Source organism: Saccopteryx leptura, chromosome 5, assembly GCF_036850995.1.
Source record: "Saccopteryx leptura isolate mSacLep1 chromosome 5, mSacLep1_pri_phased_curated, whole genome shotgun sequence".
In the NCBI taxonomy this organism is placed as follows: Eukaryota; Metazoa; Chordata; class Mammalia; order Chiroptera; family Emballonuridae; genus Saccopteryx; species Saccopteryx leptura.
In genome coordinates this window covers 210,990,293-211,008,890 of record NC_089507.1, presented here as the reverse complement: position 1 = coordinate 211,008,890, position 18,598 = coordinate 210,990,293, and the positions used below count along the sequence as shown (strand labels likewise).

The window sequence follows — 18,598 nt, the reverse complement described above, 5'->3', positions numbered from 1 at the left end:
CTGGGTTAGAGCATTGTCCTGATACGCCAAGCTTGTGGGTTTGATCCCTGGTCAGGGCACATATAGAAATCTACCACTTAATGCACAAATAAGTGGAACAACAAATCGATGTCTCTCTCTCTCTCTCTCTCTCTCTCCTTTCCTCTTTCTATTATTTTAAATATTTTATTCATTTCAGAGAGAGAGAGAGAAGCAGGAAGCATCAACTCCCCCATGTGCCTTGACCAGGCAAGCCCAGGGTTCTGAAGGGGCGACCTAGGCATTCCAGGTCACACTCCTTTCCTCTTTCTAAAATCAATCAATAAACATTTTTTAAAAAATAATAAGTATGCCTGTCCTGTGGTGGCGCAGTGGATAAAGCATCGACCTGGAAATGCTGAGGTCTCCGGTTCGAAACCCTGGGCTTGCCTGGTCAAGGCACATGTGGGAGTTGATGCTTCCAGCTCCTCCCCCCCTTCTCTCGCTCTGTCTCTCCTCTCTGTCTCTCCCTCTCCTCTCTAAAATGAATGAATAAATTTTAAAAAAAAATTAAAAAAATAAATAAATAAATAAAATAATAAGTATTGCCTGACCTGTGGTGGCGCAGTGGATAAAGCCTCGACCTGGAAATGCTGAGGTCGCCGGTTCGAAACCCTGGGCTTGCCTGGTCAAGGCACCTATGGGAGTTGATGCTTCCAGCTCCTCCCCCCCTTCTCTCTCTCTCTCTCTCTCTCTCTTTCTCTGTCTCTCCCTCTCCTCTCTAAAATGAATAAATAAAAAATTAAAAAAAATAAAAATAAAAAAAATAAGTATTTACCTGCTCTTTATTAATTTTGCGGGTTTGCTCTGGGTTAGCCTTATAATAGAAATAAACATTATCAATAGGATTCTTGTCTTTCATTCCGTAATCCATGTCGATAACCTTCATAAAAGCAAGAAATAAATGATCACTTACACATGTAGTAACAGTGAGAACTGAATTCAGGGTTGTAGGGCACCACGAGCAGTGCAGCAGAGCTCTCTGATGGCACAGAAGAGGGCTGGTAAGCGTCAGGGTTCAATTAGCCCCTATAAAACTCATATTCCCCTCCCCCAAACATTTTGCAAAGATAGAATTAATTTGCTTGCTACTCTCTCTCCTAAAAGCTGCCTGGCCTTCACTTAGAAATGTAGCAAAAGTTCACCTTCATAGGAATGTCTAGGAAAGCTTGCATTGGGGAGGGACCTGACCATTAGGGGAACTTTAAATCACAATAGTTGTTTGTAAGAGCAGCCGCACAGACTCAGGTCCCAGCTATTCTGGGAGACTTCTGACCTCTTGGCTGTCTTCAGGATTTACCAAGAACACAAAGTCTGTACTACATCAAAGAACTTGAGGTTCTGCGGCAGATATACCCTTGTTAGACCAGTGAACAAGGGCACAAGAACCCCAATAGGCTAATCTAAGCTTGCCCAGGTGCACGAACCCCATGCCAACAAACTCCCATATCGAACGCCTCCTCCCGCAGCTTTGGACTGACACCTTTTGGTCTCAGGTCACACCAGCCTTGTGTTTTCAGTTCGTCCCACAGTTTCTTCTGCCTCTCAGTAAGCTGGCTGATAGTAGAACAAAAATGGTACATGACCCACAGGGATTTGGTCTTAAAATCTGGGTGGAGATGGGGTATACATGCTTTCAGTATAAGTAGGATATAAAGTCAAAACCTACTATGTGATAGACACTGTGGTAGGCACTAGTGATATGATGGGGAAACTTGATATAATCTCAGCCCCCCCCCCCCCAGTCCGAATCATTATCAAAGTAATTATCTAACCACATTTGTTTTAAAAGCTGCCAAAGTAAAGCAAATGGTGCCATGAAAGTTTGCAACCGGGAACCTAGCAGTTTGGAGCCCTGGAAGAATGACGAGTGAATGACTAATTGAGCAGGAACTAACCGGGCCTAGGCAGGAGAGCAAACTGCCAGGCAGAAGGAACACCTCCAGCGCCGAGGGGACTGACTGCTGGGTTTGGTAGCACTGAAGTCACCGGTGATCTTGGTGAGGGTAATGTTAGTATAGTAATGGTGACAGAAAAAGAGATCACAAGTAAGTAAGAAATGGCACAGTGGACAGTGTTGGACAGGGACACCGAGGACCCAGGTTCAAAACCCTGTGGTTGCTTGCTTGAGCGTGGGCTCATCCAGCTTGAGCACAGGCTCACTAGCAAGAGCACGGGATTACTGGCTTGAGCAAGGGGTCACTGGCTCAGTTGTAGCCCCCCTAGATCAAGACAGATATGAGAAAGCAATCAATGAACACTAATGTACTGCAATGAAGAACTGATGTTTCTCGTCTCTCTCCCTCCTGTCTGTCCCCCCCACCCCCGTTTCTCTCACTAAAAAAAAAGAAAATGAGAAGAGAAGACAGCTCTTTGTGAGTTTGGCTGTTAGACGGGAGAGGCTTCCAGTCAAGATGGTGGCGTAGGTAAACCCTATATTTGCCTCCTCCCACAACCACTTCAAAATTACAAGTACAGAACCACCACCACTGAGCACCACTTGGCGTCTAGCCAAACAGAAGTCCTATAACGAAGAATATACAGAGGAAGCCACATTGACCACAGGATCGCGTCAGTGATCCCATGATCAAGCCAGCGACCTTGGGGTTTCGAACCTGGGTCCTCAGCATCCCAGGTCAATGATCTATCCACTGTGCCACCGCCTAGTCAGGTCAATAGTCAAAAATATATTTCATTATTCGCCTTCAGGTTAAAAAGAAGGTTAATCCTATAATGTCTACTGGTCATGTGTGTATCATCTTCTCCTAGGCACGGCCTCTTCAGGGACCTGGGATCCCACACCCATAATGAGATTGCACTTTGAGAGGAAAACCAGATGGGAGGTCAGGGAGTGACTAGAAGTAGTGCACTGTGTGGAGGGGGACAGAGTCCCTCACAGAAAGACACTGAGGGCAGAGGCAGACACATGACAGCCAGGAAACTATTCTGGAGAGTAGAGTTTTTAGTTTCAGCAAGTTAGGATATTAGATCCACTTATTCTGGTAGAACCTCATCTAATAAAACAGGAAACAGCAACCTGACTGAAAATCTGAGGCACTTTAACGTGCAAATAGAAAGTAGGTCTGAGAGCAGTTCACTCATCACATCCCTTGGCAAACGATGGTTATGGAGAGATTGCCTTTCACTCAAAGATGCATCAATAGTAACAATAAAAGCCTACTAAAAAAAAATACTTAGGGCCTGACCAGGTGGTGGCGCAGTGGATAGAGCATCAGACTGGGACGTGGAGGACCCAGGTTCAAAACCCCGAGGTTCATAGCTTGAGTGTGGGCTCATCTGGCTTGAGTGCAGACTCACCAGCTTGTCATGGGATCATAGATATAACCCCATAGTCACTGGCTTGACCCCAAAGGTCGCTGTCTTGAAAAGCAAGGTCATTGGCTTGAGGGCATGGACGCTGGCTTGAGCAAGGGGTCACTCGCTCTGCTGTAGCTCCCCCGGGTGAAGGCACATATGAGAAAACAATCAATGAACAACTAAGGTGCAACAATGAAGACTTGATGGTTCTCGACCCTGGCTGGTTGGATCAGTAGTAGAGCGTTGGCCCAGCGTGTGGAAGTCCTGGGTTCGATTCCTGGCCATGACACAGGAGAAGCGCCCATCTGCTTCTCCACCCCACCCCTCTCCTTCCTCTCTGTCTCTCTCTTACCCTCCGGCAGCCAAGGCTCCATGGGAGCAAAGTTGGCCTGGGTGCTGAGGATGGCTCCATGGCCTCCACCTCAGGCGCTAGTATTGCTCTGACTGCAGCAGAACAATGCCCCAAATGGAGAGAGCACAGACCCCTGGTGGGCGTGCCGGGTGGATCCCAGTCGGGCGCATGCGGGAGTCTGTCTGTCTGCCTCCATGCTTCTTACTTCAAAAAATTAGAAAAAGGAAAAAAAGAAATATGAGAAAGCCATTTGGAATTTTCGTTTGGATACAAGAACACTACAGCCTCTATGAAAATATGAGTCAAAGTCTTCCCTTTTTCCTTTGTGTGTTTAGACAATATATATTTTTTATTTATTTATTCATTTTTAGAGAGGAGAGAGAGAAAGAGAGAGAGAGGAGGGAGGAGCAGGAAGCTTCAACTCCCGTATGTGCCTTGACCAGACAAGTGCAGGGTTTTGATCCGGCGACCTCAGTGTTCCCAGGTTGACACTTTATCCACTGCGCCACCAGAAGTCAGGCTAGATAATATTTTTGACAGACAGCGGTAGAGCGTCGGCCTAGCGTGTAGAGGACTCGGGTTCGATTCCCGGCCAGGGCACACAGGAAAAGCACCCATTTGCTTCTCTACCCCTCCGCCGCGCTTTCCTCTCTGTCTCTCTCTTCCCTTCCCGCAGCCAAGGCTCCATTGGAGCAAAGATGGCCCGGGCGCTGGGGATGGCTCTGTGGCCTCTGCCCCAGGCGCTAGAGCGGCTCTGGTTGCAACATGGCGACGCCCAAGATGGGCAGAGCATCGCCCCCTGGTGGGCAGACCGTCGCCCCATGGTGGGCGTGCTGGGTGGATCCCGGTCGGGCGCATGCGGGAGTCTGTCTGACTGTCTGTCCCTGTTTCCAGCTTCAGAAAAATGAAAAAAATATATATATATATTTTTGACAGAGACAAAGAGAAAGACAGAGAGAGGGACAGACAGACAAGGCAGGAAGGGAGAGAGATGAGAAGCATCAATTCTTTGTTGCGGTTCCTTAGTTGTTCATTGATTGCTTTCTCTTTTTTTTTTTTAATATTTTTTTTCTTTTTTTTAATTTTATTTATTCATTTTAGAGAGGAGAGAGAAAGGGAGACAGAGAGGGAGAGAGAGAGGAGAGAGAGACAGAGAGAGAAGGTGGGGAGGAGCTAGAAGCATCAACTCCCATATGTGCCTTGACCAGGCAAGCCCAGGCTTTCGAACCGGCGACCTCAGCATTTCCAGGTCGACGCTTTATCCACTGCGCCACCACAGGTCAGGCGATTGCTTTCTCATATGTGCCTTGACTGTGGGGCTACAGCAGACTAAATGACCCCTTGCTCGAGCCAGCGACCTTGGGGTTTCAAACTTGGGTCCTCCCCATCCCAGATCGATGCTCTATCCACTGTGTCACTGCCTAGTCAGACTGTACAGACAATTTTTTAAAAAAGAACTGCATGTACTACTTTTTGTGATCAAGAAAACATGCCAAAATAAATATACAGAATTTTCTGTTAATCACCTGACCACAATTAAATTAAACATTGAAAACATGTTAAAGATAATTTTACAACTGGCTAATGTTTGTTCTCTTTGTGAGATCAGAGGTGATTCTTTTCTTTCCTTCTATCTACCTTTCTGTACTTTCCAAGTTTTCTATAATGAACATGTGCTGCTTTTATAATGGGGGTGGGAGATTTTATTCTTACAAAAAGTCTTTACTTAGTGCATTATCAGACGGATTACTTACATCCACTACGAAATCTTCAGCCTTCAGTTCGGCAACCGGGGACACTGGTTTGGTATTGGCAACCTCTTGTGAAAGCTCTTTAAAGTCTTCCTAGAAAAGACAAGAGTCCAGTTCCTCCCCATTAAGTGTTTCTGCCACCAAGGGTTTCTCTCCCTGACACTGGCACTTCAGCCCCATGTGACCAGCGGCTAGTGAACTGAACTGCATAGTTCTATACTATTCTTCTTTCCCCAATAGTCCCCATTCCCCATCTCCAACTAAACTAACAGAAAACAGTATCTTACAAAATGGCACTATGAAAGGACCCTTTATGTCTAATTATACTAATTTGGAACATACAGGAAATATAAAAAAATGTACGTATACCACCCTTTAGTAAAATCATGATGGATCAATTTTCTTTTATTTAAAAATGTTTTTTCTTCTTTTTCCAAGTGAGAGTAGGGGAGATAGAGACAGACTTCTGCATGCAGCCCTTACCAGGACCCACCTGGCAACCCCCATTTAAGGCCGATGCTCTGCCCATCTGTGGCTATGCTCGCAACTGAACTATTTTTAGCACCTGAGGCAGAACTATTTTCAGCCCCCAGACCAACTGAGCCATGGCTGCAGGAGGGGAAGAGAAAGAGAGCGAGAAAGAAGAAGGGGGAGGGGGAAACAGTAGAGAATCAGATGGTCACATCTCCTGTGAGTCCTTACCAGGAATCAAACCCAGGACATCCACACGCTGGACCAATTCTCTACCACTGAGCTAATGGGCCAGGGCCGATGGAACAATTTTCGTAGCAGGATTTTCACATTTTAAAAAATGTGGCATTGTCTGACCAGGTGGTTGTGCAGTAGATAGAGCATTGGATTGGGATACGGAGGACCCAGGTTCGAAATCTCGAGGTCGCCAGCTTGAGCGCGGGCTCATCTGGTTTGAGCAAAGGCTCACCAGCTTGAGTCCAGGTCGCTGGCTTTAGCAAGGGGTCACTCACTCTGCTGTAGCCCCCTGCTCAAGGCACATATGAGAAAGCAATCAATGAACAACTAAGGTGCTGCAACGAAGAATTGATGCTTCTCGTCTATCTTCCTGTCTGTTTGTCCCTATCTGTCTCTCTCTTTCTGTCACTTTAACAAAAAATAAATATTGATAAAAAATAATACAATAGGCCTGACCTGTGGTGGCGCAGTGGATAAAGCGTCGACCTGGAAATGCTGGGGTCGCTGGTTTGAAACCCTGGGCTTACCCAGTCAAGGCACATGTGGGAGTTGATGCTTCCAGCTCCTCCCCCCTTCTCTCTCTCTCTCTCTCTCTCCTCTCTAAAAAATGAATAAATAAAATTAAAAAAAAAAATCTCTGCCTGCACCAAGACAAGGAGATGGGGGGTTTAAAAAATATATATAATAATAATAATACAATAATGAAATTTAAAAAATAAAAATAAAAAATGTGCCTGACCTATGGTGATGCAGTGGATAAAGCATCCACTTGGAATGCTGAGGTCACCGGTTCAAAAAACCTCAGATTGCCTGACCAAGCGGTGGCGCAGTGGATAGAGCGTTGGACTGGGATGTGGAGGACCCAGGTTCAAGACCCCAAGATCGCCAGCTTGAGCGCGGGCTCATCAGGTTTGAGCAAAGCTCACCAGCTTGAGCCCAAGGACGCTGGCTTGAGCAGGGGGTCACTTGCTCTGCTGTAGCCCCCTGCTCAAAGCACATATGAGAAAGCAATCAATGAACAACTAAGGTGCCACAATGAAGAATTGATGTCTCATCTCTCTCCCTTCCTGTCTTTCTGTCCATATCTGTCCCTCTCTATCTCTGTCACCAAAAAAAAAAAAAAAAAAGAAAAAAAAAAGAAAAGTGGCATTAAACTCTTAGTAAAATAAGAGGAAGGAAAGTGCAACCCAAGGAAGTTGAAAAGCAGGATGTGGTTATCAGTATGGCTCGTGTTCCTTGCTTTCTGGCAGAGAGTAAAATTTTCAATAAGTAGGAGAGGAAAATAGGCCAGTTGGCTCAGTGGTAGAGCATCAGGCCAGCATGTGGATATCCCAGGTTCGAGTTCTAGTCAGGGTACAGAAGAGAAGTGACAATCTGCTTTTCCACTACTCCTCTTTCCCCTTCTCTCTCTTTCTCCTCCTCCCACAGCCATGCCTCGATTGGTTCAAGCACATTGGCTCAGGGTGCTGAGGATGGCTCTGTAGAGCCTCAGGTGCTAAAAATAGCTCAGTTGCAAGCATGGCCCCAGATGGGCAGAGTATCAGTCCCAGACGGGGGTTGCCAGGTAGAACCTAGTGGGGCACATGCAGGAGTCTGTCTATTTTCCCTCCTCTCAGTTGGAAAAGGAAATAAAAAGGTAAATAAGCTAAAAAAGATAGGCATGTACCAGCCTGCCTGATAACCTGTGAAAGAAGTTATATAGCAGCAGGTCCTCAGTTTCAATGAAGCTTGTGCAGATAACCTTATTTTGAGGGTCCCTTTCACTTCCAGAACAAAAAAGTAAACTAGGCCTGACCTGTGGTGGTGCAGTGGATAAAGCATCGACCTGGAAATGCTGAGGTTGTAGGTTCAAAACCTGGGGCTTCCTTGGTCAAGGCACATATGGGAGTTGATGCTTCCTGCTCCTCCCACTTCTCACTCTCTCTCTCTCTCCCCCCATCACTAAAATAAATAAATAAATAAATAAATAAAGGTTAAGGATTAAAAAAGAGAGAGTAAACTAGACTTGGCTTTGAATCCTGGCTCACTACCTATGCTTCCATAGGCAAGTTATTAAAATCACTTTCCACGCCTCAGTCTGCATCGCCAGGACGGACCTGAGAACGCTGTGCTGATGTAAAAAAGACTAAATGAGAGTAAGAGGAAAGGGCGTTAAAGCTGAGTCATGGTGCTGTGACAGGGTAACCGTGTTCCTTCATGGAGGACAGAGGACCTTTCACCAGTGGAAGATGCTCGACAACTCAACTTACCCTTTTTAACTTCTGTTTATTTGGCCGAGTCTGACCCACATACTTGTATAGTTTTCGATGTTCAATTTTTCTTAAAATCTCTCGTGCTGCATCCAGACGGGGATCAGAAGAGTATAAAATCTCCAGAAAAATGTTATCTGTCAATTTGATAAAATTTTAGTTATATTAAAAGAAACACGAAAGATGTATGAAGACTCATACCTTGTTGTACCTCTGAAGTGATTTCAAGTATTTTACAAGTGAGGCACACTACGATTATAACAATGAGAAAAAAACATTTTTTTAAAGATTGAAGTGAAAAAAGAAAAAGCCTTTGTAAACGTCCCAGTCAATGTCTTGGATTCGCTTTCAGGTGATGTAATGAGGGGGAAAGGGTGGTTATGAAACAAGACTTCACTGGAGTGAAAGATTGGAAGCTGGGTTACGGGTATGTGTTTTGTTTTGTGTTGTATAAAAAGAATGACACTTGGCCCTGGCCAGTGGGCTCAGTGGTAAAGCCTGGCGCATAGATGTCCTCGGTTTGATTCCCAGTCAGGGTACACAGGAGAGGCGACCATCTGCTTCTCCTCCCTTCTCCTTCTTTCTCCCCCCCTCCCACCGTAGGCATTGCCCGATTGGAGCAAGGTGGCCCTGGGTGCTGAGGATGGCTCCATGGCCTCTGCCTCAGGAGCTAAAACTATGACGTGGTTGTGGAGCAAAGGAGCAACAGCCCCAGATGGGCAGAGCATCGCCTCCTAGTGGGCTTGCCGGGTGGATCCTGGTTAGGGAGCATGCTGGAGTCTGTCTCTCTACCTCCCCTCCTCTCATGAAAATTAAAAAAAAACAAAAAAAAAACACAGAGAGTTTCCCATCAGGGAATTGAGGCTTCATTAAAAAAAAACACACACAAAAAAAACAAACACACACAAAAAAACCCCCCACTCTATTAGGGATGTGCCTGGTTCAAAGCATCACATCAGGAGTCAGAGATGAGCTTTGTTACCATTACTGATAATATTAAGTTCCAGCCACTGGTTAAGGCAACAATCCCCAGATGCATTTCCCCCTTGTAATTAAATAATCTATAAGGTGATATTTTGAGGCTTTAAGATTATTCTAATAAGCTTTCAACTCATGGTTCAGCACTCATTAGCATTCCTTCAGAGAATCCGTTATTGCATTTTACAAAATGAGTTCTCAGTGTAAAAATACATTTAATAAGGGAAATCAGTATTCCACTTCTAATTTTTGGTTTAGTTATGAGTGGAAAATGACTTAAAAGTTACAAGTGTAAGAGGGACTCTATGAATTGCCTACATGTATATATTTTTTAAAACTATAAATTATAGAATGAAAATTTTCCTCTATTATGTTTCCTCTGATTATATTTTTTGAAATAAATAGTAAGTCTGTCGATTTCAGTAGTAAAAATTTGGGCTTACATTCTGACCAGGTGGTGGTGCAGTGCCTGGGACACAGAGGACCCAGGTTCAAAACCACGAGGTCACCGGCTTGAGCGTGGGATCACAGACATGACCCTAAGGTCTCTGGCCTGAGCAAGGGGTCACTGGCTCAGCTAAGCCTCCTAGTCAAGGCACATATGAGAAAGCAATCAATGAACAACTAAGGTGCCACAACTATAAATTGACACTTCTTATTTTTCCCCGTTCCTGTCTCTCTCTCTCAAAAATAAATAAATAAATTGGAGCTTATATTTTGTATGTTTCCCCCACTCAATTTCATTTTCCTAGTAATTTGTCATATTTTACAATAGTATCTATGTGCAAGGGGTTAGAAAGAAGAACGTTGGGTCTTCAAAGACAGCCAATGAGCCTGACCAGGCGGTGGCGCAGTGGATAGAGTGTCGGACTGGAACGTGGAGGACCCAGCTTGAGCGCGGGCTCATCAGGTTTGAGCAAGGCTCACCAGCTTGAGCCCAAGGTCGCTGGCTCAAGCAAGCGGTCACTGCATCTGCTGTAGCCCCCCACTCAAGGCACATATGAGAAAGCAATCAGTGAACAACTAAGGAACTGCAACGAAGAATTGATGTTTCTCATCTCTCTTTCCCTTCCTGTCTGTCTGTCCCTATCTGTTCCTCTCTCTGACTCTCGGTCTCTACCACACACAGAAAAAAAGACGAAGAGACACTCCTCAGCGCGCACGTGGGCCGCGTGCTGCAGACAGCCTGCGCAGCAGCGTGGAGCGGCAACAGCACCCGCACAGGAAGCGAGTGTGACCTCGGCTGTGTGCCAGGCCGCTCAGCTTCTGTTGTTTTTGCTCATTTTTGGAGCTGCCAGCCTTCCCACTGATTCTATAAGCTGTGTGATTGCTATCTCGTTTTATTTTTAGTTAAAACGTCTTTCGCTCCCAGCTTGGCAGCCCAGGGCTCAGGCTGGGGTTCACTCTTCGGTCTGCTCCTCTGGCTTCTCTGATCTTTCCTGCGTGGTCTACCGTTCCCACATGAGAGCCAGCTGGGGCCCTCACCTATCTTCCTCCCTGCCCACAGCGGCGGGTCCGGCTTCTGCTGAAGTGTGCAGAAATGCTCCTGGCATCCTGTGTTTTGCTACAAAAATAATGTTAGAAGGGTGTGTCAGTTTTTTGGTGTTAGCCTAAATGAGGCCAGCGGCATTCTAAGTTAGATGGTAGTAAATATTGGGGACTTATGTGCCAAGGACTGTGCTAGGTGCTATGCCTCATTTCAGTGTCCCAACAAAAGTATGTGCTAGGCTCTGCTTGGAGAGCTCAGGTGGTTAGACTGTGGTCTTTTTCTTTTTTTAAGATTTTTTTTTTGTATTGATTGATTTTAGAGAGAGGAGAGAGAGAGAGAAAGGCAGGGAGGGGGGGGAGTGGGAAGCATTAACCCATAGTTGCTTCTCGTATGTGCCTCGACCTGGCTAACCTGGGGTTTCAAACCGGTGACCTCAGTGTACCATGTAGACACTTTATCCACTGCGTCATCACAGTCAGGCTAGATAGAGTGTTGTCTGGACACCCCATGGTTGTGGGTTTGATCCCTGGTCAGGGCACATACAAGAATCAACCAATAAACGAAAAGATGGGTGGAGCAATAAGTTGATGTTTCTCTTTCTCTCTAAAATCAATCAATAAATAATGTATATGTTAGGTATTATTACTCCTATTTTACATATGAGGAAAGTATGGTTTAGAGAAGTTAAATAACTTTATCAAGGTTATCTTGTTAGTACAAAGGAGAGATAAAACTTAAACCCAAAAGTATAAAATCACTTGAGAAGCTCAATCCATTGCAGTGTTTGAAAAATAACCCATCTGCAATCTAGGGACACCTTATACTTTATCTGAGATGGACCATCTGGGTTACCTTCTAGTTCTTACCTGTTAGCTTAGTGAAGGCTTCCATGTCATCAATTGCTGTAGAAATGTGATATTTTTTTCCTTCAGCACCTGTAATCTCTATGTAGGGGTCTGCTTCGAGTAAAGCATCTGTTATCCTAAAGAACATTTAATAAACATTTATGCTTGTGAGAAAATTGAAATATGTACCTTAGGCCTTGCTTGGGAAATAAAATCTTGAGACGACAGGTGTCTAAAGACACCTGTTACTCGATCATACTAAGTAAGTACATGGGGATTCGTGGGCTACCTGTTTTTACCATGTTCCAGGCTTCATGGCTGGGCTTTACATCCATTGTCTTACTTAATCTTTCCAATAGTAACATAGCTAGGTGCAATCAGCCTTAATTTTATAGATGCAGGAGTTATGTAAATTTCTATTTCATCAAGTTGGGAAGAAGCAGTACCACACTTTTAACCTTGATCTCTCTGACTCTAAATTAAAAACTAACAAACAAAAACAACAATAAAACTCTCCACCAAAGTAACAACCACACAAATGAGAATGTAGTCTAACTGGTCTGCTCCTGACAAAAGTCAGGGGGAGGGAATAGAAAAAGATCAACTTCGCCTGACCAGGCGGTGGCTCAGTGGATAGAGCGTCAGACTGGGACGTGGAGGACCCAGGTTCGAGACCCCAAGGTCGCCGGCTCATGCAAGGGGTCACTCGGTCTGCTGTAGCCCCCCGGTCAAGGCACATATGAGAAATCAATCAATGAACCACAACAAAGAATTGATGCTTCTCATCTCTCTCCCTTCTTGTCTGTCTGTCCCTGTCTGTCCCTCTCTCTGACTCTTTCTCTTCCACAGGAAAAAAAAAAGAAAATAAAAAGATCAACTTCCTCACCACAAACATGAACATAAAAGGCTTCTAATAAATCACTTTAAAGGTATTTTAGAGGCATGGTGCTAACTGGACTCATACCGAACTTCTGGTAACTCCGCATGGGGTCTGAGTCCCTACAGACTAGGCTATGCTTCTCTGCAATGGATCAGGTGAAGTGCCCGTCAGTTTTACTATTTGCTACTAATTTTGATAACCAATTGACAGGGTAAGGACAGAGATGAATCTTAATTCTTAAAATTAACATTTGCTGGCCCTGGCCGGTTGGCTCAGCGGTAGAGTGTCGGCCTAGCGTGCGGAGGACCCGGGTTCGATTCCCGGCCAGGGCACACAGGAGAAGCGCCCATTTGCTTCTCCACCCCTCCGCCGCGCTTTCCTCTCTGTCTCTCTCTTCCCCTCCCGCAGCCAAGGCTCCATTGGAGCAAAGATGGCCCGGGCGCTGGAGATGGCTCTGTGGCCTCTGCCTCAGGCGCTAGAGTGGCTCTGGTCGCAACATGGCGACCCCCCCCCCCCCGGAGGGGCAGAGCATCGCCCCCTGGTGGGCAGAGCGTCGCCCCTGGTGGGCGTGCCAGGTGGATCCCGGTCGGGCGCATGCGGGAGTCTGTCTGACTGTCTCTCCCTGTTTCCAGCTTCAGAAAAATGAAAAAAAAAAAAAAAAAAAAAAAAAAATTAACATTTGCTAATAATTTCCGAATGTCAATTATCCACATCCCATCTCTCTCCTTGACGCTGACATCTGACACATCATTGCAATGTCTTCATGTCTGGCCTAAGCCAGCCTTTCTGCCCTTCACCTACCCCTGTTACCCACTCTCCAACTCTTTCTCCAGCTAAGTTCAGTTTACTTTATGCAAGTTTTGTTTTATTTAAAAAAAAAAAAAAACAGTTTAACTGTATTCCCTTAAAATTCACTTGAATTTATCTAGAAATATCAGCTTGTTCCACGGATGATACATTAGAGCAAAGCATCATAGGACATTTTATAAGGAAATACCAATTGAATCTCTTACATGGCGTCAATGATGTTGCCAACTCTGTGTTGATAAGCTCGGCGGTGTAAAGAGTTGCGGGTATGGAACATGTCATACAGATTCATTACCTCCTGCAGGGAGACGTGAGATAGATATTAACGTAGGATCAGAGGATGCTACCCCTGTTAGCAGGTAATTACCTAAAACAAGAAAAAGGGATGGTGGTAGAAACAAGGGCTATGCCCTGGGCTATTTCATTAAAATCCCTGAGCTCACTAAAAAATGCCAAGACAGATTAGCAAAACTATTCATTGGTTTGCAACATTCGTTATTATTGTAGTAACTCAAAATCTATTGTTTTAACCCTGTAGCAGGTACTGTTTTAAGCATCTTTCACATATTTTTTAATCTTTCCAGTAACTCTAGAAATCAGATATTATTCTTATATTCTTCATTCTCAAAAGAAAGACTACCTGGCCTGTGGTGGTGCAGTCAATAAAGCGTTGACTTGGAATGCTGAGGTGGCTGGTTCGAAACCCTGGGCTTACACAAGCAAGCAAGGAACAACTAAAGTGAAGCAACTATGAGTTGAAACTTCTCACTACCTGTCCCTCCCTCTTTCATTTTTCCTTGTAAAATCAATAAAGTAAAACCTTTTTTGTGTGTGTGTGTGGCAGAGACAGAGAGAGTCAGAGGGACAGACAGACAAGAAGGGAGAGAGATGAGAAGCATCAATTCTTTTTTTTTTTTAATTTTTTTTTTTTAATTTTATTTTATTTATTCCTTTTTAGAGAGGTGAGAGAGACAGAGAGAGAGAAGGGGGGAGGAGCTGGAAGCATCAACTCCCATATGTGCTTTGACCAGGCAAGCCCAGGGTTTCGAACCGGCGACCTCAGCATTTCCAGGTCGACGCTTTATCCACTGAGCCACCACAGGTCAGGCCGAGAAGCATCAATTCTTTGTTGGGGTTCCTTAGTTGTTCGTTGATTGCTTTCTCATATGTGCCTTGACCGTGGGCCTCCAGACCGAGTAACCCCTTGCTCGAGCCAGCAACCTTGGGCACAAGCTGGTGAGCTTTGCTCAAAACAGATAAGCCTGCGCTCAAACTGGCGACCTCGGGGTCTCAAACCTGGGTCCTGCGCATCCCAGTCCGACGCTCTATCCACTGCACCACCGCCTGGTCAGGCTCAAAAGAAATACTTTTCTAGTACAGTTATATACTACTCTTCAGTCATATGACTTTTATCTAGTAGGAACCCAAGGTCTTTAGTATTTTAACTATATAAAACACTAACATGGTGAGATTAAGGGTAAGACTTGAGCTACATTTGCTGAGTTGAAACTCCAGCTCTGCCATTTCTGAACTGCACGCCATTTCTGGGCCGTATTGCATTCATCTGTCAAGTGGGATAACCAAGTGTCTATCGCATAGGGTTGTAAGGACTGAGCTAATTCGTGGAGAGCAACTAAAACAGTGCTTAGCACAATAATCAGTAAGTATCACTGTAATTTTTATGATCATTTAACAACACAGTACAAGTAGAAAGAGCCTGAAGATATTTCTAAACGCTCAGCATGAAGTAAAGAGACTGACAATTTACCAGGCACTGCCTTTTCCAAATGATTGAACGGTTACTTCTAGATTTCAACCTAGGAACTATACCTTCCTTATTGTCCCTCTGACACAACTTACCTTATCTCTAGTACAAATCTGCATCATATCCTGCACTTTACAGACACGGGTAAACTTAAGACAGCGCTTATAATCAAAGTTATTTTGAATTCCAAGATGATGGCAGTCCCTAGAAAGATTCCAAAACACAGAGAAAGTTTTCAACAAGGTGAGTGTACCTTAAATATTCATACTAAATTTATACAAGCATTTCATTTTTATTGTATTTCTTTACATAAAGAAAAAAATTTATATGTTTAAAGTAAAAGATTTTAACCAAAAATGTTTTGAAGTGTTCATTGCATACCTGGCAAAATAATCCCATTTGTCCACATCAATGCCATTTCTTTTATTGGCTACTATCTCATAAAGGAAGCTCTTCTCTTTAGGACGCCCTTTATATGGCCACTAGAAGACAAGAAAACTCATTAAAAGTTTTAGGGTAAGAACAAAATGTAGCCTGACCAGGCAGGGGGGCAGTGGATAGAGCGTCGGACTGGGATGTGTAGGAACCAAGTTCGAGACCCCGAGGTCGCCAGCTTGAACGCGGGCTCATCTACTTTGAGCAAAGCTCACCAGCTTGCACCCAAGGTCGCTGGCTCGAGCAAAGGGTTACTCAGTCTGCTGAAGGCCCACGGTCAAGGCACATATGAGAAATTAATCAGTGAACAACTAAGTGTCCCAGCGAAAAAAAGAACAAAATGTATCACCCTGTCTGGATAGCTCCACTGGTTAGAGCATCGTCCTGAAGCGTAGAGTTTGCAAGTTTGTTCCTCGCTCAGGGAACATACAGAAATAGATTGATGTTCCTTTCTCTCTATTACTCTCTCCATTCCTCTATCTAAAACCAAAAAAAAAAAAGCCTGACCAGGTGGTGGCGTAGTGGATAGAGCGTCAGACTGGGATGCGGAAGACCCAGGTTCGAGACCCCGAGGTCACCAGCTTGAGCGCGGGCTCATCTGGCTTGAGAAAAAAGCCCACCAGCTTGGACCCAAGGTTGCTGGCTCCAGCAAGCGGTTACTCGGTCTGCTAAAGGCCCATGGTCAAGGCACATATGAGAAAGCAATCAATGACCAACTAAGGTGTTGCAACGAAAAACTGATGATTGATGCTTCTCATTTCTCTCCGTTCCTGTCTGTCTGTCCCTGTCTATCTCTGCCTATGTAAAAAAATAAATAAAAAATAAAAAATAAAACCAAAAAAATAAATATTAAAAAAAATAATAAGATCTAGTGTAACCAGGCAGTGGCAATAGTGGATAAAACATCGGACTAGGATGCAGAGGACCCAATTTCGAAACCCTGAGGTCACCAGCTTGAGTGCAGGCTCATCCAGCTTGAGCGTGAGTTCACCAGTTTGAGGGCGGGGTCACTGGCCTGAGCACGGGATCATGTACATGACACCATGGTTGCTGGCTCGAGCACAAAGGTTGCTTGATCAAGCTCACGGTCGATGGTTTGAGCAAGGAGGTCACTCATTCTGCTGTAGCTCCCCCCCCACCGTCAAGGTACATATGATAAAGCAATCAATGAACAACTAAGATGCCAAAACGAAGACTTAATGCTTCTCATCTCTCTCCCTTCCTGCCTGTCTGTCCCTATCTGTCTCCCTCTCTGTCTGTCACACAAAAAAAACCCCAAGATCTATTTACAAGCTAAGCAAATCAACTGTATAGATATGAAAATTAAAAACAAATATTTAAATGGGAATGTGAGATAATGTAAAAGGTTATTTCCATTTAATACCTAAATTAATAGAAAAGAAAAAAAAATGCTGAGGTATAAATATCCTGTTAATACTAAAGCTTTTTAGTATTTAGTGCCATTGACAGGATCCAAACTCTACTATACTTCCCATAACCAAGAAACTGTTCTCTTGGTTTAAAAATCTTTAAAAATTAGCCCTGGCCGGTTGGCTCAGCGGTAGAGCGTTGGCCTAGCGTGCGGAGGACCCGGGTTCAATTCCCGGCCAGGGCACACAGGAGAAGCGCCCATTTGCTTCTCCACCCCTCCGCCGCGCTTTCCTCTCTGTCTCTCTCTTCCCCTCCCGCAGCCAAGGCTCCATTGGAGCAAAGATGGCCCGGGCGCTGGGCATGGCTCTGTGGCCTCTGCCTCAGACGCTAGAGTGGCTCTGGTCGCAACATGGCGACACCCAGGATGGGCAGAGCATCGCCCCCTGATGGGCAGAGCATCGCCCCTGGTGGGCGTGCCGGGTGGATCCCGGTCGGGCGCATGCGGGAGTCTGTCTGACTGTCTCTCCCTGTTTCCAGCTTCAGAAAAATGAAAAAAAAAAAAAAAAAAATTTTTTTTTAAATTATAAGACCCAATAATGAACTAGAAAGAATATTCCTCATATGTTAATGTTGGAATTCACACATAGAAATAATACTCTCTTTCAAAATAGCCACACATCCACCCTAAATGATATGTACCACTCAAAGACTTTTTGAATTTTTATTTTATTTATTCATTTTAGAGAGGAGAGGGAGAGGGAGAGAGAGAGGAGAGAGACGGGGGGAGGAGCTGGAAGCATCAACTCCCATATGTGCCTTGACCAGGCAAGCCCAGGGTTTCAAACCGGCGACCTCAGCATTTCCAGGTCACCGCTTTATCCACTGCACCACCACAGGTCAGGCTCAAAGACTTTTTGGAGCTCCATTTTTTAAAAACATGTTTTAATTTATTGATTTGAGAGAGAGAGGGAGAGAGACAGGAACATCTGTTCCTTTATGTGCCAGGACCAGGGATAGAACTGGCAACTGCTGCACTTCAAGGATGATGCTCTAACCAACTGAGTTAGCTAGCCAGAGATGGCACTCCAGTTTTTGCAAATAAAATATTTGCTAAAAAATCTACCTCTTTATTTTACACGTAGATCTGTGTGTGTGTGTGTGTGTGTGTGTGTGTGTGTGTGTGTGTGTGTGTGTGTGAGAGAGAGTGTGTGTATGAAAACTTTAAAAACCTCAGAGGTGCCCTGGCCGGCTGGCTCAGCGGTAGAGCGTCGGCCTGGCGTGCGGGGGACCTGGGTTCGATTCCCGGCCAGGGCACATAGGAGAAGCGCCCATTTGCTTCTCCATCCCCCCACCCCCCACCTCCTTCCTCTCTGTCTCTCTCTTCCCCTCCCGCAGCGAGGCTCCATTGGAGCAAAGTTTGCCCGGGCGCTGAGTACGGCTCCGTGGCCTCTGCCTCAAGTGCTAGAATGGCTTCAATTGCAGCAAAGCAACGCCACAGATGGGCAGGGCATCGCCCCCTGGTGGGGTTGCCGGGAGGATCCTGGTCTGGCGCATGCAGTGGATAGAGCGACGACCTGAAACACTGAGGTCGATGGTTTGAATACTTACTTGGGCATGCCTGGTCAAGGCACA

General features: G+C 45.1%; 1 protein-coding gene across 2 annotated transcripts in view; it reads right to left on the bottom strand.

Annotated features, from left to right (window-relative positions):
* Positions 1 to 18,598, bottom strand: part of SAMHD1 (SAM and HD domain containing deoxynucleoside triphosphate triphosphohydrolase 1) — a 60,232-nt gene that overhangs the window by 8,228 nt on the left and 33,406 nt on the right. The window contains exons 8-14 of one of the 2 annotated variants that reach the window (XM_066383853.1): positions 15,542 to 15,642; positions 15,256 to 15,364; positions 13,602 to 13,693; positions 11,730 to 11,845; positions 8,397 to 8,533; positions 5,443 to 5,532; positions 935 to 1,000 (exon numbers count right to left, since the gene is read on the bottom strand). In XM_066383853.1, coding sequence (XP_066239950.1) covers positions 935 to 1,000; positions 5,443 to 5,532; positions 8,397 to 8,533; positions 11,730 to 11,845; positions 13,602 to 13,693; positions 15,256 to 15,364; positions 15,542 to 15,642 — 711 coding nt within the window. Of the gene's footprint in view, positions 1 to 796; positions 902 to 934; positions 1,001 to 5,442; positions 5,533 to 8,396; positions 8,534 to 11,729; positions 11,846 to 13,601; positions 13,694 to 15,255; positions 15,365 to 15,541; positions 15,643 to 18,598 lie in introns of both variants that reach the window. The other variant, XM_066383852.1, reaches the window with a different exon arrangement.